This window comes from Arachis duranensis, chromosome 4 (genome assembly GCF_000817695.3).
Source record: "Arachis duranensis cultivar V14167 chromosome 4, aradu.V14167.gnm2.J7QH, whole genome shotgun sequence".
NCBI classification, from domain to species: domain Eukaryota; kingdom Viridiplantae; phylum Streptophyta; class Magnoliopsida; order Fabales; family Fabaceae; genus Arachis; species Arachis duranensis.
In genome coordinates, this window is record NC_029775.3 from 9,146,500 (window position 1) to 9,171,825 (window position 25,326).

Below are 25,326 nucleotides of genomic sequence, written 5' to 3' on the forward strand. Positions count from 1 at the left end.
ATAAAGAAGAGTGTTTAATAAATTTATTATTATTATTATTATTATTGTTATCATGAGTAACGTCGTCGTCGTTGTCGTCGTCGTCGTCACTTGCATTGTTGTTATTATTCTTATTATGTCGTTATTATTAAATTATTATTATTATTATTGTTATTAGTATTATTAGTAACCTTGTTATAATAATTACTATCATGAGTAATGTTGTTGTGATTATTATAATTATTATACTTTTTTTGTAGACTATTAAAAATTTGTTGTCCAAAAAATTAGATCTGTCAGAGATCTTTAACGAGGTAGCTGCAGTGTCACTAGTACTTATTAGATTTCAACACGTTTTGCGAGTAGGCGAAATGAGAGGCCATTTGACACACCTGAGTCCTTTGGTGGAACGATGGAGGCAGGAAACCCACGCATTTCATCTTCCAGTCGGTGAAGTGACGGTGATGCTGGAAGATGTGACATATATTCTTGACCTCCCGATTAATGGGGAGTCCGTTACAGGTAGATCAGACAGCAGTCACCAGTTTTTGGTGGAGAACTGCATCGCGTGTTTCGGTTGGGAGCACGGTCCACAAGATCACGTATTGGGTAAGGTTAATCTGGCATGGGTCCGGCGGTGCAGAGACACCGAATCGTGTGACACGTAGGAGTCTATTGAGCGGTATGTCCGAGCTCACATATTCTGCATGCTCGGAACGATTGTGTTTCCGGATAAGTCAACCACTTCATTGAACTCGAAGTTTCTGTCTTTACTTTGAGATTTCTACCAGATTTCAGTATACAGTTAAGGGGCAGTCAGTCTGGCACATTTATACAGATCGTTGTATCGTGCATCCCGATTCAACTATAAAGAGATGGATGGGCCACTCATACTTCTATTTGTCTGGGCGTGGGAGAATATGTCATTCCTGGCGCCTATTCCCCGCGGCCAGCTCGTCGATGTTGGGATTCCACTTGCGCGACGGTATTCTTTTTAACTGTTATTATTATTATTGTTGTAGTCATTATTAATGTTATTATTGTTGCTGTTGTTGTTCTGATGGCAATTGCTTTAATTTTGTTTAGGTGGAGTCATTGGTGCCGGCATACAAGATACATACGGAAGCTTACTGCACATTTTAGGTGAGGACTCGATGACATGGGAGTCGACGATGTAAGTTTTAACAGTTCATGTCCAATATTTTTATTCAGAAGAATAATTTTTCTAATTGGCCTCTTGCTAACTAATGTGCAGTTTATATGGCGGCCGTATATGGAAGTGGGGGTTCCGGATGACCTTGTTGTCCATTTGTTTATGTGCTCTATGAAGTCGCCGCTAGTGTCATTTGAGTGCATAGAGTGGCAGACGACAGATCGAGTTAGACGACAGTTTGGGATGCAACAGCTTCCACCAGACCCGTCATTCGACCTTGGTCGTGATCATTACAAGCGGTTGACAGGCCCATAGAACCATGACTGAAGAGAGATTTACAGTCAATGGGTTAACATGTGGCAGGGGCGGAGCTAGATAAAATATTAGAGGGGGCTAAAAATATTTACATAATAAAATAAGACTAAAATAAAATTTTAAGGGGGGCTAAATTGAAATTACATATAATTTATATGTAAAAAATTAAAATTAGGGGGGCCATTGCCCCCTTTTTATGTATGTAGCTCTGCCCCTGACATGTGGAGATCTGACCACTATAACACATTGCAGTTACGGGAAGAGATTGTTGACTTTCATCCTCTCCCAATGTACTACGTGTGGTACACACAGCAGTACGAAATTCACCTATGACTGTCAGATAGAGTTGCAGGTGAAAAGGCTGGAGTGAATGAACCACAGAAACAACAGAAAGAACTAGATGGACCCCAGCAACAAGTTCTCCCTCATGAGCAGCAGTTTTAGGTATTATTATTATTTTTTACCGTATTTAATTATTATTAATTATTATTATTTGGGTTTATCAATTATGATTATGATTAATTAATTTTAATTCTAATTAATTGTTAACCAGGTGCCAGCATATGAGCAGCAATTTCAGGTGCCGGCATATGCCCAGTAGTTTTAGGCACCGGACTACGGCCAACAGCAACAATTTTCGGTATATGAGAAACAAGCACCATATATATCGGAATCACAACCACATCAGGCTGCTGAGCCCTACATACCATAGATGGTAATTCCAGCTGATGGTCATTTTAGTCCGTTGGGTGGATCTGACACCTTCAGCTTGTCTCAGGTCCTAAGAGATACAGCTTATCTATTTCCGATGCCAGTGCAAGAATGGCCTGCTCCTTCTCAACAGTCTGTTGGTCGTCGCGCCACATCAGGTCATGCCAGTGACTTCGACACGGATCTATCGCCGGGTCATGTAGATCATCCCGGTCCTTCGGCACCACCGCATACCCAGTTGTTTAATTTGAATGAATACCCACAGGAGGAAGAGAGAGGTTTGGGACAAGACTTTCAGCACTGGTATGATCTTGGTGGAGCGAGTGCTCCGGAGATCAGTGATTTCGGTTTGTATGACATTGACAGAACGAGCATGCCAGATTTTGGTGTTTTTGACTTGGCAGTGGTCTGGATGCGGTGTGTCTCAGGGTTATCCGTATAACTTACGGACACAAATTGTGCCACCGGACAAATACACCCCATCCTTGTATTCGAAGAAGGCGCCGAAGAAGTAGTCTGTTGCAGTTGTATTCAGTATTGTATTTAGTATTGTATATTTAGATGATTCTGTTTAGTATTATTGTTATTATATATTTAGCTTTGTTCTCATATAACTCTGTTTGAGATTATCCGGTTATTATTCAGTGTTTACCGCATACATACATAAACTGCGCAATAACATAAAAAGTTACACAAGGAGGTTAAAAATATTTATTTATTAATAAGTGTTAACTAGTTTAAAATAGATAACTAGGTTACATAAAAAGTTACACACAATCGTGAAGTAGGTCATAACAAAGTTACACAAAAAAGCTTAACCGCTAATGACCTCCAGTGGAGCTTGGACCTGTGCGCTGAGGACATCGATTGCGGCTATGTCCCTTGCGTCTACATACAGTACACCGGTGGGACCATGCATATCCCGCGAATCCATCTCATTCAAGTAGCGGGTTGACTTCGGTCTTCCTTTTGTCGCGGGCCTCAATGTCTAGTTGGCTATCACCTTCACTCCTTCATATCTATCCCACGTAGAGGGGTCACCCATCTGAACAAACTCGCCTCTGTACACCTTGCAAATTTTAGACATCTTGTACACGTCATGCACATATACTTGCCAATCAAGACGCTTGTTAGCGCAACATGCAAGAACGTGCCGACATGGGAGTCGCTCGACCTAGAAATTGCCACAGTCGCAGTGTCGTTGTGCAAGGTTAACAGTGTAAACGGAACCATCTTGCATTTGCGAACCTCAAACATCTCATTGTGCCTATCGAACCGATTGACCACAATGTTTCCTGCACGTTGAAAGCTTTCTTCAACTCTCTTAGTTGCAAATTCTGAATACGTGAATCCGTTGCAGACACGTTCATGAGCCTCGGAGAAAGTAGACCTAACAACAGCAGTCACAGGAAGGTTGCGTACACATTTCAAGAGAGAATTTATGCACTCTATCAAGTTTGTCGTCATATGTCCTCAGCGATGACCCCGTCGAATGCCAACACCCATTACACTGATGTCATCGCACTACTGAGTCTATGCCTCACCCCGCTCTTTTAACCTCTGGTAGTTTTGTTGTACTCCTGTTTCGTCCTAGAGTAGCCTGTTGAACAATTCATTTAATCATAAGCAGATACCACAAAATTACTATCAATAGGACCATAATAGCGAAATGAAATACCTGTGTTAACCACGAGTTTATACAAATACGGAGCCTTGAACCTCTTTAAGAAGTTGGACCCGATGTGCCTGATGCAGTGCCACGCTCTTCGTGGTGACCATGCACCGTTACTGCGAGCTACTGCAGCGTTGATAGAGGTATGGCGGTCAAAAATAATGCTCACGCCATCAATAGTAACAATATAACTCCGCAAATTGGTTAGGAAAAACTCCCACTTGTCTGCGGTCTCACCCTCAACTATCGCAAATGCAATGGGCATAATGTTTTGGTTCCCATCTTGTGCAACCACAACCAGAAGTGCACCTTTATATTTTCCGTACAAGTGCATGCCATCAACCTGCACCAGTGGCTTGTAGTGTCTAAATGCTACAATACACAGATAGAAGCTCCAAAAAATGCAGTGCAGTACTCTTACACCTTGAACCTCCTCACTCTCACGGTAAACAGGGAGCGTTTTAATTTGAACACGAGATATTAGCATCTTCGCAGTCATTGCTTTCAACCATACTGACAGAGTCTGGTAAGAAACTTCCTAGTTACCGAAAACTTTTGCGACAGATTTCTACTTTGCCAACCAAGCCTTGCGGTAACTTACAATGTAGTTGAACCTGGATTGAACTTCTGCAATAATAGACTTCACCTTTATCGAGGGGTCTGCTTCGACCAACGGCCTAATAGCCTCTGCAATTGTTTCTGAGTTCAACTTGGCATGATCTTGTGAAATCATGCCCATGGTGCACATGTGTTTGCCATTGTATCTTTTGATCTCCCAACAAGCTTTCTTTCGAATCAAGCTAGCTCGGATAAGCCAATCGCACCCTACACCATAACCCTTGTATTTCGCATAAAATGTCTGCGGCTCAAACTCATACACAGTGTAATCAACTTCTCTAGAGATAGTGTAGCTTTTGATTGCAAATATCACCGACTCTCTTAAACCAAATTTCATTCCGATACTAAACCCACCATCTTCCACCGCAGCGTTGCCTTCACCTACGACATGCGCACCACCATCATTCAGACAAGGCAAATAAAATAAACACTATAGGTAACTTGAATTAATAATCATAACATACCCATGTTCACATAATCAGGAAATTACTGGGTATGTATGGCTCCAAGATCTAGAGTTCCCATAAAAGACGGAACACCAAATGGGTGCTGGCTTACAATCGCATCCGCTTGATTTCGCACTGCCAGATTTCCTGCCAAGTCTCCGTCGTCGTTTTCGTCATCGACTTTCATAATTGGCTTCGAACTCCTCTTCACTGTCATTATTATCTTCTTCCCAATCTATATCCCCGAACTCATCAACATTGACCTCCTCGCCAACCGCGTCCAACCTCGACTGCTGTTTGAACTCAACGTACAGCTCTATCATCGGAACGTGAAATCGGGTTTGTTGATAAATACATAACATCTGCTGCATACTGGCATCGTCAGTGATGGGCATTCTTTGAAACTGTATCAGCCCACCAAATACTTGTACAACATTCCTGTATAAAATGTTGCTCACTATTTTCGAAATGTGGCTTTGAATGTTATTACAAGCCCATTTTGTAACTCTACAAAACTCATGGTACATGGAATAGCAAATGACAACGGACATTCACAAACAGAAGTCACTCCTTCATGTGTGTTTGGTATAACTTCACCATTATAATACACTCGCAAGTTTGTAATATTTTCCATAACTTCAACCTCACTTAATCCGACTTTTTTGACACACTTAATTGCCAAAAAAAACTAACAACTATGACATATGTACAAGAAAGAAGAATATAATGAGTAGAAGTGGAGTGAGGCAAGTTGAACGAATCTTGTTTCGCATTTATAGGGAGGACTTTTGATTAAAATATTTTTTTACACAAAACACAACCTGCGTTTTTAATTCTCTAAGAAAAATTCTGATAATTCATAAAACGCAACTTGCGTTTTGTATCTTCCAAAAAAAAGCTGACACAAAAAGCAAAACGCAGGTTGCATTTTGTTGTTTAAAAAAAAAAACTATCATTAAACGCAAATTGCGTTTGGACTAAAACGAAATAAAAAAAATTAAAAACCTTGTATAAAACAAAACGCAAGCTGTATTTGTTTTGTTTTCTAAACAAAAAAAATGAAAAAAAGAGTAAAATGTAAGTTATATTTTAAGCTAATACCATAACAGTAAAAATTTTGTTCATATGTCCATTTTATTACACAACACCAACATTTTTCTCGTAACGAGTAAAATGAGCCACACAATGATGATGTGAGAGAACATTGACGAAATGGATAAAAATAAGGAATAATTATTACGAATAGATTCTTTTGAATGATAAAAAAAAGATACATTTGCAATTCACAAATGAAAACACCATGTAGGAGCAACCTCTCCTTTAATTATATATATAGACACGCATTCTTTTGGTGTTGGTCTATAAATTCGTTGTTGTATTGATTTTCCTTCTTTCATAGTAATAACTAATCATTATATTCTTTTGGAAAGGGAAACTATTTGAGGTACGCTTCTTCATCTTCCATCTTCTATCTTATTAACAATTCACTTGAGCATGCCCCTTTCGAATTTCAGTTATAGAATACCGACTCTGATCTATGCACGTTGACTTTATAATCAAACCATTATTGCTAGCTTTCTCTTTGCCTTAAAATAATCCTTAACTAATAATTAGAACTACCTTAGAGTTTTGTGTAGATGTATACCTAATAATAATTTTGTCATATAACATATGCTTTTCTTTTTTGTCATATAGTTCAGAACATCATTAAATCAAATTCCAATCCCATTCTATATGTTTCTTAAATAGTTTATATAGTAAAAACCGATGAGAAATCAAATAAAAGTAAGATATTATTCCATTTTGAATCGAGTTAAATTAGTATTAAACCTTTGAATGTGATATTGGGTTCGATTTTCTTAACATTGGATATAAAATATATAATGTCTTGGTTACTATCTAGATTTGTTTAACATTTTTATATATATATATATGCTAATTACAGATCTAGATCAAGATGTGGAATGTAAATCATTGTTGTTGGGCAATGGTAGTGATGTTATCAAGCACATATTCATGGGCCTTTGTGACTGAAAAAACAGCTGTTTTTTTATCTCCCAAGATTGAGATAGGAGCAGGGAAAAGTTCAAACAAATTATACTACGATGTTGATTTCCCTAGAGGCCATATTGCACTCAAGAGTTTCAATGCTGAAATAGTTGATGAGAAAGGAAACTCTGTGCCTCTCTATGAGGCCTATCTTCACCATTGGATTGTTATGAAGTACCATCAACCCAAAAATGCCACAAAAACAAACCCAGGTATTGTTTTTTTTTTCTTTAATTTCTTTTTATAATTTGTTTATATCTTGATGTTGACTTATTTAAGTAATATATAACAGATTCAAATTGAAAATACATATATAAAAAATTACTAGAGAGTCATCATAATTTATTATTGTTGGTTTTTATTTTTAGTCATTAATCTATTTTTTTTAATCTAATAATTCAATAACATATTTTATCCTGTACTTTTAAATATTAATTGCTAATCAATGACCAAAACTAATAAATTTTGATGACTTTCTAACCTTTTTTGTATAAAAAATAGCGTGATACAAATGTTTAATATATTTTGTTCATCTAAAAAATAAGACAAAATAATATGAGTTTTCTATATTTCTGTATCTAATTTATATTTGTATTATAACATTTGCATTTGATAATATTAGTAAGACAATATAAAAATTTTATTTAGAACGAAGATACGTATAAAATACAAAAAAAAATTGCCTCTAAAAAATATTTATATATATTCTTATTTTCTAAAATTGAGGATATAGAAAATATTTAATATTTAATATATCTCTGTTTCAATACAGAATCTAATTAAACACAACCTATTATATCTCAGTTACTAATATATAATATTATATTCAAATATAAAAAATTGCATAATTATTACACTGATTAAATTCAAAGAAAATGATAATATTTTAAATTGACAATGCTACTGCTTCTTAATTATATTTTTTTATCTTCTTATAAAATTATTTACCGTCCTTATAGATATGACCAAAAAAAATATTAATATGATAAATAAGAAGTGAAAGTATAATTAAAAATGAATACCGTTATCAATTTGAAAGTGACATTATAATTTTTTTAAATAACAAAAAAAATCATTAATAAAACTCATATAATCACTAATAAAAGATTAAAAAGATACAAAGAAAATTATATAATAGCTATAGCTCAAATGACAATATATATAATTATTCTGTTGGTCCTTATAGTTTCGCAAAATTTTCAATTAGGTCTTTATAATTTTTTTCTTTTAATTGGGTCTCTGCACCAATTTTTTTTCAATTAGGTCCCTCTTGATAGTAATTGACTTAATTGTATAGGAATTCAACTAAAAAAAATTGATGCAAGGACTCAAAAAAAAGAAAAAAAAGTGTATAGAGTCAATTAAAAAAAAATTAGTACAAGAACTTAATTTAAAAAAATATATATATAAAAACCTAATTACAAACTTTGCAAAACTATAGAATAATTAAACTTATATATAATAATAAACTAATATATATGGTACTTGTACAGGTATTGAAATTGTGCAAAACAGTGGGTTATGCCAATACAATACTCTTCCATATTACTTTGGAGTTGGATCAGAAACAAGAGGAGTAGAAACACACATTCCAGACCCTTATGGAATAGAAGCTGGAAACCCTCCAAAAGGGTATGATGAGAAATGGGTAATAAATGTTCATGCAATTGACACAAGGGGTGTCCAAGACAAGATAGGCTGCATTGAGTGCAGGTGTGATCTCTTCAACATCACAAAGGATTCAGATGGAAAACCTTTGAGTCCAAGTTACCATGGAGGCTTGACTTGTTGCCCTGATGAGAGTCAATGCTTGTTGAAGAAAGGATTCAAGCCTCAAAACAGAACCTTGTATCTTAAATACACTGTCAAGTGGGTCACCTGGGAACACTATATATTGCCTCTTAGGGTTTATGTGCTTGATGTTACTGATGTTGTCAAAAATAACACACATAATTGCCTGGTAAGTCAAATTTCAACTTGTGCTTATATAGTTAATAATTAATTAGTAAATAAAGTGCTTGATCAAGAAAAAAAATATTTTTATTATTATTTAAGAAAAAATTATATCATTCGTTGTTTTTTTTTATTTTAATTTGCTCAAATATGTTTAGTTGTGGAGTAGTTTTGTTGTTTTTTCTTATATAAAAAAAAATTAATGTTTAAAATTTATGATTTTGACAGAGGATATACCATGAAAGTTTTAAAGTTCATTTTTTATGAAAATTTATTACATGTAAAATTTCGATTAATGCTTAAGATATGAACCGGATAAAGAGTTATGTATTTAGATAATTTTTAAAATAATTAATTTATTACTTTTGCTGATTTGATAATACATGATTAGTGGTTTGTATAGAAAGATTTATACTAATTGAATGAAAATTAAATTCTAAAAAAAATTAGGTCAACTATTCAAAAACCCGGTAAAAAACATGAAACTCAGCCTGTTGTCATGGCCTTAAACTAACACTATCGTGCTGACACTCAAATTTATTAACTTTCACTTTTTATTTATAGTCATACACCTCCTCAATAGATGGTTAGGATTAAATCTAATCAATGATCTAGATTAATCATTTAGAACCTTCATTACAAATATCCATCATACCATAATTTTTAAATACTTCTAGATTGTTTCGTATTATTCTTCATATTCCTATAGACATCCACACTTTTTTAGAATATTCCATGATCTTCCAGAATCTTTTAGAACCTTCTAAGATATTTCGCGACCTTTTATGACATTTTAGAACGTTCTGAAACCATCTAAAATATTCTCAAATACTTCAGAAAACTATATAAACATCGTTAAATCTAACTTTCTAAAATTTGTCGTGACACTGTGCTTTAATTTTTTCATATAGGATTAGATATTTATGAATTATTTGGATGCGTAATTAACTAACAAGAGTTATTTATTTTGGTGCAGGTTGAATATGATGTTTTGCCTTGCAAGTATGGAGGTAAATGCGTTGATGTGAGGAGGACAAAGCTTCCAATGAACAAAGGAGGTTATGTCATTTATGGTGTTGCTCATGAACATGTTGGTGGCACTGGTTCAACTCTCTACGGCCAGGTAACTCATCTAATCATAATATAGAAAAACATCATCTACACTGATGGAAAGAAGAAATTGATAAAATAATAAAATAAAAAATTAATTATTATTAATAAATTTACAATTTTAAAATATATGAGTTTTATAATTTGGCTATTTTTTCTATATTAATTGTTATTAATTAAAAGCATGAATTCTTTTATTTATATGGAATAATTTTTTTTAATTGATATTAAACAAATCGGACCATTCGATTTTGAAAAAATGCCAACTTAAAATCAGACTATGCAATTTAAATATTTTATTTTTTATAAAAAATAAAATCAAAAAATTTTTAGAGTTAATACTCAATTTTGCTTATAAAATTTGAAGTCAGATATAATTTAACCTTTAAAAATTCAACAGACTCAAATTGAATTTTGAAATTTACAATTGTAATTCACATTGTCACATTAACTCTAATCTCCATTAACGACGTGTTAATTTGGTAGATTAATCTGTAGCGATTTGGATTCCTTACCTAACTTTCATGTGATCAAGATTTACTAGAGTTTTAGAAATTTGATTGTTGCTTCTAGAGTCATAAAATTTTTAAATTAAACTTATTATTGTCATTTTTGTGAGGATGTTGAGAAGCCAATAAATTTCTAGAAAATTTTAGTCATATAAATTCTAAGTGAAAACTTCAAATTTTAGCAAAATAACGTACAAAATCAACACACTATTTATAAAAATTTACTCAAGAGTTAACATTAATAACTATTGTAAATTTTAGAAACCAAATAGAGTCTATTGTAATTTTTAGGAATAAATTTAAATCTAATCTTAAATTTTAAAAATCTAATTGAATGTTAAATATTAATTCTAATTTAATTTAAAAAATTCCAAGAGCGTAGATCTAAGGGTCTAATTATTTATTTTTATTTTTTTAAAATTAAATAATACAAATCACTTAATTCGATTTGTACTAAGACCATTTATCCAATTTTAAAATTTTACAATAGCATAACGGAAAAGTATAGGTAATCTATAACAATATATAAAGCCAATATAGAGAGTTGACCATGATTTTGGTGTCCAATTTTTTGGACTATATTAACCCTACAATAGACTATTTCATAAAGCAAATTTTAAGGACAAAATAGACATAAAATTTGTTTTAAAAAATCCAATAACTTCCCACTAAAATAAAAACAGTTTTGTTACTTCTATAACTATAATAACACATCTTCTATTACCTCCGTCCACTGCAATTTGGTTTTTACTTTTCTATATTTGTCTTGCTATTCTGTTATTCTCCTTTCTTCAACACTCTCGCCTCCATCTTCTTTCATTGCCTTCATCCACTGCAGTTGTAAATTTTCTTCAGTTTGCAGTAGTTATTAATTTTACCTGTAATATTCACTTATATCTCTTCTCTTTAGTTTATTTATCTAATCTATATTTTCAGTTATTTCTCTATCTTTTTAATTTATTCCTAACTTTTGACATATAAAAATAGCACTATATCACCTTTTGTTTTTATCAATTTAATGTAAAAAGAAATAATTTTTTTAGTCTTATCAATTTGATGCAGAAAGAAAACTGATTCTTTTTATTTGATATCTGTTTTTATGTTTTTTATATGTCTTTGACTATCAATGATTGAATAAAAATTTTATAAATATTTTATTATTTTTTAAATTGCTTTGCAATAATTTTTTTATTTTCTAAACTATTGATTATGTAGAGTATTAAGTACTGGATTTGATATTTAATTACATAGAGTAGTAGGTTTGACATTTATTAATTTCCTAAATTGTATTACAAAAAAATTAATTAATTTAATATTATTTATTTGTCACATAATTAACATATAAACGATAAAAAAAAACCTATACCTACCAATGGTAGAATGAAAAATTCTCACACATATTTTGTTAATTTTTTTATTTGTAATATATTTTACATTAGATAATATTATTTTTTTTATTGATTATTAATTCGATAGATAACACAATAAATGTAACAATATAAAAATTTTGTTAATTGATTTTTCAAATAATTTAGCGACCTAAGATAAGAATTTTGTTAATTGATTTTATTAATCTATTTTTTATTTTTAATATATTTTATATTTGATAATATTATTTTTTATTAATTATTAGATTGACATATAACATTTAAATTTATTAGATTTACATATAATAACATTTAAATGTGACAAAATAAAAATTATGTTATACATTTTTTATTATTTCAACCTTTATAATTATTTTCTTCTCTTTATTTTTCTATGTCATGAGCCATGTAAATTTTAATTTATTATTTTTCCTATATATATATATTCTATTTTTTAACTATTTTATTTTATTAGGTTTTTTAATTTATTTTATTGTATTGTTCTTTTACTTTAAAAATTTTAAGGCCTAACGATCTTTCATTTAAACGATTCAAATTATATGATAAAGAAGTAGTTTAAGAGAATATAGGTTTGAATTTTAGTAATTTATTAAGTCTAATTATTAAATAAAAAATTAAAAATATTCTAAACTTAAAAAATTATTTAATAATAAAATTGAGTTTGTTCAAAATCATAGAGAGAGAGACGGAGAGAAAGAAAAAGTTAAAATTTTTTACCTAATTGTAAAAATTCACCACCATCAAAACTATTAAACTTGAGTATATCATGTGAGGATTAATAAGAAGCACACTAAAACTATAAATCTAAAAGTTTTCTATCTCTCTTTATATAGTGTTTTCACTTTAAGTAACTATTTTAAATGGATAGTATTCAAATGACAAACAAAATAATAAAAAGATTCACATTAGATTATAAAAATTAATCTCATCCTTATAATATAGTGGCATTATTTCAAAACATGTAAAATAAAATAATAAAATACACTTTAATTAATGTGCACAATAAAATAAATATGAAACTTAGATAGTAGTAGTCAAACATGAATAGCAATGGTTGCCTTTTATCCTAAGGTACTATATTAAATTGCGACTTAATTTTTTAATTATTAATTAAAAAATATACAGTTATATATTTTTTTATTATTTTAGTTAAAAATAATATATTTTGAGATTATTTTTTGGGATTACTGACATCAAATTTTGATAATTTGAAAAAAAAAATTAATGTCTTATTTCTTTTAACAAAACTTCAACAACTCATAAAAGTTAACAGAATAGACAAGATTAAAAGTTGCGATAATAATACTTGGTGATAATTAATTACGGTCGGGTCAAGAGAAGGTGGAAGGAGAAGAAAAAAAGAGAAAGGAGAGTAAGGTAATATAATAATGACGATGAGATAATAACAAGTATGTGTATAGAGAATAATAGTAGGAGAAAGAATATTATTTGATATAATAAAGGGATATAATAAAAATATAAATTAATAATTTTAAAAAATATCAAAATTAAAGATAATTTAAAAGATTAAATATAAAATAAAAAAAATTAAAATATTTTTATCAATTAAAATTATGCACGAAGATAAATAGTGTTTTAAATATAAATTTTTATCTCATCTTCAAATTAAATACTATTAAAAATAAATAACTAAACTTAATAACGTTTATAAATAGTTAATTTGTAAATAATATTTTTAAATTTTAATTTTGATTTTGTTACACATAATAACAACATAATAAATTTGTTTAATATCTTATTTAATTTAAATTTATAAATTTATACATTCTAAAAGCAATTTGATAATTTGGGTAAAAATTTTAAATACTTTATGTCTTACTTCTTTTAGTGAAACTTCAACAACTCATAAAAGTTAACAGAATAGATGATTATAAATCAAAGTAATAGACAAGATTTAAAGTTGCGATCATAATACTTGGTGATAATTAATTTCGATCGGGTGACAAGAAGGTGGGAGGAGAAGGAAAAAATGAAAAAGAAGAATAAGAAAATATAATAATGACGATGAGACAATGACAAGTATGTGTTTAGAGAATAATAGTAAGAGAAAGAATAGTGTTTAATATAGTAAGAGGATATTATAAAAATATAAATTAATAATTTTAAAAATTAATAAAATTAAAAAATTTAAAAAATTAAATATAAAATTAGAAAGAAAAATAAAATATATTTTAACAATTGAAATTATGTATGAAGATAAAGAGTCTTTTAAATATAAATTTTTATCTCGACCTCAAATTAACTACAATTAAAAATAAATAATTAAACTTAATAACATTTATAAATAGTTAATTTGTAAATAATATTTTTAAATTTTTATTTTGATTTTGTTACACATAATTTTTCACTAATAATCTTGAAGCGTTTATATAGTTATTTATATGGTCAATAAATCTGACAGTTTTTCAAGAATCGAGAAGTTATCGATAAAGAGATGTATGATGAATTATGAATGATTTTTTCCGAATACACAATTTTTATACTCTCCTATTTTGCTTATTAATTATTCTTATAGTTTGATATTTAAAAACAAAAAAAAATAAGCATTCTCATTACTTCTATTTTTCAATATTTATAAAAAAGTGAAGGCTTTTTCATATTCAGATCCATATTTTGACCTACCACTTAAAAAAGATGAAGACAAATATGAATATACATGATATTTAAGTAAAAATTATTTTTTGTAAATAACTAATATGTATTTTGGTTCATATATACTCTTTTTGAATCAGGATAATGTTATTATCATTATTTTTTAAAATATATTTTTTCTGATAATATATATACCCTTTTATTATGAGTTTTTATAATTTAACATTTTAAAGATATTTTATAATAATTTTAATTTTAATAAAATATGATATAAATAACGTCACGTCAATATTAAAATAAAAAATATTTATCTAATAAATTTAAAAAATAAATAATATATTAACAAAAAAATAAAATTAATTTCTTAAAAACAATAGAAAAGCGGCTGAACAGGTACGATAGTACCTGTTGAGCCGCTAGTATTTATAATGACGGTATTGAGATGATACCTTCCAGAGACCACCATTCTAATAAATAAAATTTCTTTAATATATCATAAATCATAATATCAAGCTCCTTGTCTTGATCCAATGATGATGTCACATGCACACACGTATGAATTCAGCAGTTTGTAATTTATTTGTAGGGATATCATGATTCGTGATTATCAGTTTAGGAATTTATAAAATGGGAGTTGAGGAATACCCTAAACAAAATCTACAAACAATATTTAAAAATTTAGCAATGTTTCATCTTATTCTTTGCACGTTTCTTTTTCAACGTGGTGTCATTGTCATTCTTGTCACTGTTTTCGTTGTCGTTGCTGTTGCTACGGCCTGCGTTATTAATTTTGTTGTTGTTTAGTTTTTTTTCCTCATCTTCTTTTATTATTATAATTATTGTCTTCGTCGTTTTCATCTTTTCTTAATTAANTATATTTTTAAAAGATTATATATCTAAAATATTGATTCAGCTAATTAAAAATATATTTACAGCAAAAAGATTGTATGTTATAGACACAACACATAAATTTTGGTATATAGTATAAAAATTGATACATAGCATAAAATTTTTTATGTACAGTATAAAAGTTTTTAGAGGATTACATAACTAGAATATTGACTTAACTATCTAACAAAATATATTAGCAGCAAAAATGCTACATTAATAAGTTTGTATGCTGTATCGATAAATTTGTGTGTTTTTCAGCAAAAATTTGTATGCTACACACGGACAAAAAGTAGTGACATATCCAAGCTTTTTTTTTCCGATAGACTTTGTGCCAACTTGATTGGACTTAGTTACAAAAACACTTATAAATATAGTATCACTCTAAAATATTAATTGATATTCTTTATGTTAACTCTTATACATAATTATTCTAAATATATGTAAAAAAAAATTCTACTTATACATCATTGTAATTTCAAAATATCGATGTTGAACAAAATTTATTTTAATATATTTTTGTCCCATTACTAAAATTTTTTGGGTCCGTCATTGGTTATACATAGACTTCTTTTTTCAGTAAATATATTTTATATAAAAAAATAAGCATCAATTATAAAAATAAAAGTGTAAGATTTATAAAAATAAATATAACTGAAATTTTATTAAACTATGAAAAATAGGCACTCACTGTTCAGATAAATAAATATGTAAGACTACTAAAAATAACTAAAATAAGCATAACTGAAATACTGTTATAATTTTCTTTTTAATAAATGTTAATACTTTTTATTGTGAAATATGTTTATAAGCAAAATGGATATAGTATTTTATAGAGCTTTTCTAAGTACATATTATGATCATAACATACTAATCAAATATTAATTTGTGAGAATTTAACTAATTTCAGGATGGAAGAGTTATATGCAATTCACTACCAAAATATGGAAATGGAAGTGAAGCAGGAAATGAGAAAGGGTACCTGGTGGGAATGACAACTTGCTACCCTCGACCTGGCTCTATCAAGATCTCTAATGGTGAAGTTTTGACTTTGGAGGTTGACTACAGCAACACTAAGCTGCATAGTGGTGTAATGGGACTTTTCTACCTCCTTGTTGCTGATGACCTCCCACATCACAAGAACTAAAACTCATGCCATGTAATTCTTTATATCTTCTATGATATTATTTTAGCATTTTATAATAAGTTATGGGGTGGAACTTGTAACTAGTAAATAAATGCATATATTCTTTGTGAACAAGAATATATAACTGTGTTTGTGTGATTTTATATTACTGTATATGTAATATGTTCTCTTCCTATAATTAATAACAAATAACAGTAATTATGAATATGGCTGATTTTATATTACTAACATGATATTTTCATTCCCTCTTATATTTATAGTTTAATTACAACTTGCAAGGCCTCTCCTCTATTGGAATTTCCAAAAGGATGTTACAACTAATGCACATCAGCACCTATACAATATCATATTTGTATTCCTATGAATATTACAATTACTTGGGTTGTGTTTTTTTCATCTGTTTCAAAATTTCTCTACACACTATCCTCTTGGCTGTTTTCTTATCAGCATAGCCAGTGTATTCATAACTATAAATGGTGGTCCCATTGGCTTGTACCTCCATCAAATAAGAGGTGACACCATTCTTGCGAGACCCAATCTTTTCTATTTTGTAACTTTCTTTCTGGCATAGCTCCGACAACTCTCTGGTGGGATGCATTGTTAACGTTTCCGGTGTAACAAGCGGCTCCAGAAGCGGTCGTATGCATTGCCACACGGTTTCTTTATTATATTCCGAATCAACGAAAATCGCTCCGGCCAAAGACTCAATGATGTCTCCAAGTACCTGTCAACAGTAAGAACAATCTTATATCTCCAAAAAAAAAACAAGTCTAACTACAATTGGAGAATCTCATGATCCAAAATATAACAGCTAACCTTGGGAAATGATATGTCTAACTCCCATACAATAGGTGATGCTGAAGAAAACTTTGCAACTTCATTAACTATGACTACAATATCCTTATGAAGATCTTGTGAAGCATGTAGGATGTGTTTGTGCAACCCGGCCTTAACTGCAGACCATGCGTAACAGTCGTTACTCACAGACGCTGATCTCATGTCAGTTAACTGGCCAGGTGACATTCCAGGATATTTATTGTCCAAATGCCTCGTAATGAGATAATCCAATACTGAGTCCCCAAGAAATTCGAGTCGCTGCAGAGCAACGAGAAATTGTTAACGAAAAGAAGTGTACAGAATCTATTTTACTATTGATCAAAAAGATAGGCCCATCAACAATAGTGTGTACCTGATAACATCTTGGAATTTCGGGCAGCATGTAAGAACCATGGGTGAAAGCCTCCACTAGAAGATGACGGTCATGGAAGGAGTAGTTTAAGAGAGATTCTAGAAAGTTCACATTTATCAGCCTCTCTGGTTGAATGCTATAGTGCCTCTCATAGGGTGAAAAATTAAAGTTCACTTTGATGCCAACCCAGTTCATAAACAACAGTGCGGCCTCTTCACCACTGGTGCTAAGGTAGGCACCAATTAGTGCCTCAACAACATCAGCAATAACCTTTCGTCTTAACTTTCTTTTTCCACTAACAAAAGCTTTTGCCCCCTTGGAGTCCAACTCTTCTAGTTTTAAACTTGTTGATTTATAGCCGGGAACAGCCCAAGTTTGTGGGTCAAAACGTGAATTTCGTATGAAGCCCTGCAACTCAAAAAGAATAATAGTTAAGTAACAAGTGTCAAACAAACTACAAGGAATAAAAACCACAAATAATTGAAGTGTTTAACTTAATAATGCAAAATGCTGTATAATAGATTAATAGCAAAGCAAATATAATAATCAACCCAAAAGATGAAATTCAGTGATTTCAAATTATAATTCTATATCATCAAATTTCACAGCTTCAACTAAATAGAACAAATATTAAATTGTCTTCATGCAAAACATTAAAGGAAAAAAGTACTAGGTTGAGAAATCAGCCGTAAAGGCAACGAAAATGTACTTCTAAACAAGAATATGGATAAAATGTCCTATAAAATATAAATGCTACAAAAAAGAACTTCTAAACCAGAATCTGAATAAAACTTCTATGAAATTGTAGCAAAATATGAGAAGTGAATGATTGAGAGAAAGAGAGAGAGAGAGAGAGAGAGAGAGTACCGGAAGGTTACAACTGCACCCAAACTTACATAGGGCAGCATTAGAAATTATCTTTTCCCTCTTCACAGTAAGAAGACCTTCATGGTGATTTGGATATGTTTGAAAGAGGTGCTGACTAGTTGCATATTTTAAGAAAGAATCTCCAAGAGTCTCTAGAGATTCGTAGTGAAAGCTCTCCCCGCAACTTTTTGAAGTGATTGCTTCCAAGACCTACATTGCAAAATGCAATTACCATGGTATAAATATCTATACAATGTTTCAAAGAATCAAATGAAGGGGAAAAGATACCATCCATGAGCGAATTTAAGAGACTCAAGTAGTACCCTACCTTGCTAGTTGAAACCACATTTTGCATGCAATGATCCAAATGCAGCTTCTTCAAGTTAGAAGCTACAAGCAACGACTCAACTCGATGCATAATGGATGGAACAAATGAGAAGGAATGAATGGTACTAATAGGCACTGGCGACATGACTATATAGCACAGTTCAGGAGGTAATTCAACTGTGCTCTTGCTCGCTTCAGAAACTGGAAGGGGAAAAAGGTTAGGATTCAGATTGGGTCACACAACGGCAAGGCATGTAAACAAATAGCGCTAAACATAATATACTTCTATACTTTTGAAAAGGAACATTTAGTGTTTTTTATTACTTAAAAAATCTAAGAAATAACCAAGCTAACAAACTTGATTCCTTTTGATTATAATTATACTTAGTTGCTTTCACTTAATTCCTTATTACATGCAGAAAATTCCAATTCATATTAACAAGAAATAACCAATCCCTTTACTTTATCATATGCTTCAAACCATTGGATTTGACAAAACGAAATTTCAAAAAGCTTAACCTGTGTCCTCCTGTTGTTTGTGTCCATGACAATAATTTTTAACATGATAGAGATGCCTTGCATTAAGCAGTCTTTGTTGTTCAAACTTCAACTTAATGTCATGCCTGAAACATGGAAAAAGATAGTACAAGAATAGCACACCCCATTAGAAAAAATTAACTTGAGAATACGCTTCAGCAACAAATAAGTACCTACTTTTGCATAAAGTACTTCTTGTATGTGGTAATTCCACCATGCCTTAGGTTCAAATGCGAGTTTCCATTCAAGCACGTTATATCAGTTGTGATATAAAAATGATCATTATGAGGAGTATAAACCAAAGAGTTCCTTAGTATGCAGGTGCAAACACGGCCGTTCTTTGTCCATACATTGAGAGAATGATTTCCACAAGCAAATTTTGACGGATACAAAGAATTGATCGAGGACCAATCGACAGAAAGTCTTTGCTTATGGGTTGGAAGCAAGAGATAATCAATCTCCGGATCGCCTTCTGAACATAGGTTGTCTGCAGATCTCAGCTTCTCCATATTATGATCCAGGAGCAGTCGAAGAATTGTCACCTGGAATCTCTTGCATAAAAGAACCTGCAGACAAAATATAATAACTTTTCTGAATTTTCCAACACCTATCTAATTTGCTATGCACTATTGAAGAAGGAAAAGGAAACATACCTGATTTGGAGAAAGATCGATGGTTCCTGTGTATCTCAACTTTACACACAAACTACCTTGGTCATAAGGCATTTGGAATTCCTTGCTTCCAATTTCTCGATCAAGCTCCACTCTCAAGGCAACCACAACATTAGATATATCATCACTAAAATTGGAGTTTAACTCCATTAGATAGCAATGATATATTGTATTCTCCGTATTAGAGAAGTGGTTCACCAATTCGCACGGCATATAACTTGGTTGCTCCTCATTGAAAGGTTCATTCGCTGTAAGAATTGGATTGATATTGAAGCAAACCAAAGGTTACAGGCATAAACAGAATTTTATTTCCAAGTAAATTAATATTCAAAATGAGAATGAGAATTAGAAGGGCAAAATAGTGGAAGCCAAGAGTTTACCAAAGTCTTGCATCTCCCCTTCTTCAACATAAATTTTGGGAACAAGATTATCTGTCAAAGCTCCAATCTTATGAAGTTGCTTGCATGCTTCAAGGCAAGCAATTTTCTTCAAGGCTTTCTTGTCACCTTCTACACAAACAGTTTGTATAGGACAACTTTTCGGAAGAAGCAATGTTCCTGTTTCTTTTACCCACCTTGGAGTGGGTTTAAAGTACCTAATAATAAATAAAAATATAAGGGAAAAAAAGGAACAAGATTAATGGAGAATGCACTAGCATCTCAAAATAGGGTTCATAAAAGTGAAGGAAGCAAAACTAAGATGTAAATCATGTAATTTCGGCCTGAATGAACAAACTAACCCGTCTGAAGGGAGCCAAGAGCAAAATATATGTATCAGCTCAATGCTAGAACTCAGAGTCACAATGGCTTTAGTGCTTTCAACTCGATAAACTTCCTCATTGAATTGATCACTTTCAAAATGATCAAATGGAAGGGAAGAATGACGCAGTGACTCCTTCCTCATAAGATCTCCACTAGCAAGGTATTGCTCTAGCCGAGAATATGTGACTGAATCCCCACTGAAATTTCAGAACAAAATTAGGTAGTTTCTTTGGAGATATGTTGCCAATCTTACTCTATGCAACATATCATATAAAATAGCAGTTATATAAGTGCTAAAATAATATTAATACACAGGACGGCAGGAGAATAAATAAAAGGAATTACCGTTGAACCATTAATATGTAGTCTGAATTCTGCATTCTAGCACGGCCACGGGACTGTATGAAACTGCACACAGTGGGACAGGGGTCAAATCTGATAACCAAATTGCAACTTTGAACATCTAAACCCTCTTCAAGAATTGATGTCGCAACAATGATATTGACCTACATATGACAACATTTCCTTAATTAAAAATAAAAGATGAAATTGATTGTAATAATAATATAGTGAATGATCTACGAAAGCAACAAACCTTGCCCATACGAAACTCTTCCACAATTTCATTTTGCATTTTTCTGGATTGATTATGTACACCAGTATTATTTCCTGCTATGCATTTCGTCTTCCAGCTATTGTATTTTGGAAGCAATACATTCAATAGATCCTGGAGGACAATAGCTGTAATTACTCGTTCAACAAAAACTATGCATCGCATGTCAGACAAACCCCTGTAGTTTTAGCATAAAGGGTACATATGTCAACATAGATTTAATCATATTCATAACCAAAACAAGAGAAACATATACAAACATATCATAAATATTTATTACGGGATAGACAAAATAAAACAACTTCAGTTTTGCGAATTGCATCAAAATGTTAGTTCTTGTGAATAAATAAATCAGAGGAGAGATAAGCAGTACCAATCAATAATAAAGAAAATGAAATGAACTTAAGGGACAATTTGGTACAGACGATCAAGGAATGAAAATTTTCTCGAGTTAAAATGAGTAAATTTTGTGGAAAACTGATTTTTCACCTCTATCATTACACAATACCTAACTGACCCCAAATGAAATTTCCAGCCATAAAGTATTCAGCTTCTCAAATCAAATCTAATATCAACTTTCAACTGCTAATAATGAAATTTAAATCCTAGAAGCCAGACCTATCAATGATGGTAACACCCACATGCATGATTTCTAAATGGAAATTTTTCAGCGAGGATAACCTGTACTCAAGCAGTGTGTCAACAAGACAACAAACTTTGGAGGTCATCAGCCCCATATCCTTATCCGATTTAGTGTTATTACCAATAAACCGCTGAGGACCTGTGCAAGAAATATATTTAAAAATTAATTAATTACATTAAACAGTGCAAGCAAATTCATATTTAAATTCTCACATTTTCTTGTAAAGGTTTTAGAGTCAGTACCAGATGATAAGTATGTCTTAAATAGCTTCACAGTATCTAAATTAAATTCTTTCACAAATATATCCCCAGATTTAAATGATTCACTTTCGTGGGAAGATAAGAACTCTGCAGCCTGTCACATAAACCCCAAAAAAAATGAATTTAAGTAAGCAACCATGAACAGTTATCGATGCTATAGACTCAAAGAAGAAAAGGGGAAATAAGAACCTTTAAAGCCAACCAAACACCAAGTGTATCCAAGCAAAACATAATGGAAGAAAAATTCTTTGTTATCCTCTTGTGTGCAGTCTCAGCAACTGATGTTGTGAAATGTAAAGTTTTCAAGGAGAGTTCATACTGTTGATCAAATAAAAAAATATCCTTAGTCAATAATCTCAAGGAAATAATCAACACTTATTTGACCCCAGAATGGAGATTAACAATTAAATATAGGAACAAACCTGCTGTTTTAACATATTGAGTTCAACTGCTAATTTTTCAAATAACACATATGGAATTTCATTTTTCATGTAAAACTTGAACTTTGGAGTTGAGATTGGTATGAACTTTGCAATGACATCTTCACTTACGCATGTGTATACCTTCAATTCAAAATGTTATGTCAGACAAAGTGTGCATTACAAGATCAACTGATAATACTAAATTGAAACTCAAGAGAGTCATTAGATAGAATTGAATTATTCTAGCCACATTTCAAGTTAGAACATTCTAGCATCAATATAAGGCCTCAAGGAATGTCAATATTCATAGTATAGGCAGGGTGTATTAGAGGTAGAAAATCCGAAGCAACCTTTGAGTCCATTAGTGTCATTAGGTCACGGATATTTACAGAGAGGGAGTATTCAGAGCTTCCAACTGGATCAAGAAAGTGAAAAAGGAGAAAAAGTTTAGGAAGTTCAGAATTAGAGAATAAGTGACATTATTGATTATCTTATTTTTATAGAAAAAAATTTAAAAAAAAAATGAAATGCAGAGAGACAAAAATGTTACAGTTGTATACCTTTTGACTTAATGGGAGATGCAGTCATCCCAAAAATTCGAGGGAGGTCAGAGATACCAGAGTTCAATTCTCTATGATAGAACTCCTGCATGAAATTAAATCAAATCTTGTAAAGCTGACAACAAATTGTTTCACCAAATTACACCAGCTTGTTGAGATTGGTTTTAATTATTTTATTTAAAGAAAAAATCTCAAATTTATTTTACAGTCGTATTTAATAAAGCAAAATGACCAACACTACAACAAATGGCTAACATTATAAGCTTACTTTCATTATGCAGGCATAAGGGTCTCTACCCTTAGCATGATGGCACTCGTCCATTATTAAAAGCTTAATCATGTCAAGTTTGAGAAAACTGTGCCTCAAGCTTCTGAGTAATATAGCTGGAGTCATGACAAGCACCTTAGACATTCAAAAGAAAAATTTGTTGATAATAAGTTAGTAACCACCTCTAAGCTATGCAAGCAAACAAATATTTCAGAAGCTTCACACTTAAAAGAACAAAAGATGCATGTCACACTTAGATAAAACTGAATATTGAAAAATGGAAAGCCGGTAGTCTTCTTTTCCATTTTCTTTGAACACAGAGGCTTAGGCTAGAACTAGAACTAGGATTGACTTCAAGAATAACATGAATGCTACTAACCTTGACCTTTTCATTTTTCTTTTTCAGGCATTAGCTACTAAACTTGTGTAATACATTACAGGCCCTATGCCATCAACAACAGCAACCAAGAAAATAGTGTATTTCTTTTCTCATTGCCAAAAGGGATAAATTACAATAGAAAAATTAAGCTTCAGAAATGCAAAAACATGAGCACACCAAACCAACTGGGGTTGAACACGAATTCACATGTGGCATAAGCAAAAGGCCTTTTGGTTGTGCAAATCAGATTTTTTCACATTTTAACAATGGAATCTTTAGTTGCTAGAAATGTAAAACCCATCACCTCATGTTCATCTAATTCTTTTTTCCATGTAGCAGCATCCCAGTAGTCAACTCCCATATCTCCCCAGTACATTCCAACTTTCAAATCAGTGTGCGTTTTCACAGCTTCAGCTTGCTACAATTTCAGGATTGAAATAACAAGAAGCAGGGAAATGCACATAAGAAAAGCAGTGTAAAAAACAAAAGAAACACTGATCTAAGCTCCACCATTGACAAAGTGCAATTACATAATATATCTCAAATTTCCAAATACAAAGCCATAAGAGAGGGAGGTGCATACTTGAGTCACCAACACAACTTTTGGAACCAAGAACACCGCAATGTGCCGAGAAGGCTTACGCAGCATATAAGCATAACTGCGAAGCAGCATGATCGCAATGAGAGTCTTTCCTGATCCAGTCTCCAAGAACACTATAGTGTTTTCATGAATAGCTTTCTCCAGAGCTTCAAGTTGATAACTGCAGAACGAAATAAATGAATACAGCACCAACCCAACACAACAACATCACAATCAACGACAAAACTAGAATGCTCAACTTCCGAACATAAATCAAAACTAAAAAACTCACCTTCTAGCAAATGGAAGAGGATCAGCTAAAGCTTGAAGCTGGCTTCCATCATCAATTTCCATCTGGATCGGTTCCATGATTTCAACCTGAAGTTACCAATCAGTGCAAATGAGTCAAAGATGCTTCCTTTATTTGATCATAGAAGAGAAGAGATAAAAGCCAAACAAAATTAGAGAAACCCAGAAGACAAATGGAGGTTACCGAGACAAAATGAGGAAAAGGGTAGGCACTGAGATTGAGAAAGATTCAAACTTTGCACTTAAAAACACACACAAAGCAAGTAGATTGAACAGTGTTTTTCTCTTTCTTAAGCCGGAGGCTGCTTGGTGCCCAAGGAGCTTGATAGTGGAAATGGCAGAGAAAAAGGACCCACAGGTCAATCATACGAAAGTGACACACACACACA

At 31.6% G+C, this 25,326-nt stretch overlaps 2 protein-coding genes across 3 annotated transcripts in view; one reads left to right on the top strand and one right to left on the bottom strand.

Annotated features, from left to right (window-relative positions):
- Positions 1-6,209: 6,209 nt before the first annotated feature.
- Positions 6,210-16,758, top strand: LOC107483244 (uncharacterized). Its single transcript, XM_016103871.3, has 5 exons — positions 6,210-6,338; positions 6,840-7,155; positions 8,437-8,903; positions 9,873-10,019; positions 16,315-16,758. Exons 2-5 carry the CDS (start codon positions 6,852-6,854, stop codon positions 16,549-16,551), a joined length of 1,155 nt encoding a protein of 384 aa, XP_015959357.1. The 5' UTR covers positions 6,210-6,338; positions 6,840-6,851; the 3' UTR covers positions 16,552-16,758.
- A 7-nt stretch (positions 16,759-16,765) lies between these two features.
- Positions 16,766-25,326, bottom strand: part of LOC107483243 (endoribonuclease Dicer homolog 2) — a 16,110-nt gene continuing 7,549 nt past the window's right edge. Inside the window, exons 1-23 of one of the 2 annotated variants that reach the window (XM_016103869.3) lie at positions 25,122-25,258; positions 24,921-25,006; positions 24,632-24,809; positions 24,353-24,466; positions 23,670-23,804; positions 23,402-23,486; positions 23,192-23,256; positions 22,842-22,982; positions 22,609-22,737; positions 22,402-22,513; positions 22,198-22,297; positions 21,499-21,694; positions 21,249-21,409; positions 20,882-21,100; positions 20,523-20,737; positions 20,125-20,390; positions 19,649-20,037; positions 19,454-19,557; positions 18,936-19,135; positions 18,608-18,817; positions 17,741-18,148; positions 17,368-17,646; positions 16,766-17,275 (exon numbers count right to left, since the gene is read on the bottom strand). In XM_016103869.3, coding sequence (XP_015959355.1) covers positions 16,925-17,275; positions 17,368-17,646; positions 17,741-18,148; positions 18,608-18,817; positions 18,936-19,135; positions 19,454-19,557; positions 19,649-20,037; positions 20,125-20,390; positions 20,523-20,737; positions 20,882-21,100; positions 21,249-21,409; positions 21,499-21,694; positions 22,198-22,297; positions 22,402-22,513; positions 22,609-22,737; positions 22,842-22,982; positions 23,192-23,256; positions 23,402-23,486; positions 23,670-23,804; positions 24,353-24,466; positions 24,632-24,809; positions 24,921-24,997 — 4,134 coding nt within the window. In that variant the 5' untranslated portion in view covers positions 24,998-25,006; positions 25,122-25,258 and the 3' untranslated portion in view covers positions 16,766-16,924. Of the gene's footprint in view, positions 17,276-17,367; positions 17,647-17,740; positions 18,149-18,607; positions 18,818-18,935; positions 19,136-19,453; positions 19,558-19,648; positions 20,038-20,124; positions 20,391-20,522; positions 20,738-20,881; positions 21,101-21,248; positions 21,410-21,498; positions 21,695-22,197; positions 22,298-22,401; positions 22,514-22,608; positions 22,738-22,841; positions 22,983-23,191; positions 23,257-23,401; positions 23,487-23,669; positions 23,805-24,352; positions 24,467-24,631; positions 24,810-24,920; positions 25,007-25,121; positions 25,259-25,326 lie in introns of those variants that run through there. The other variant, XM_052260375.1, reaches the window with a different exon arrangement.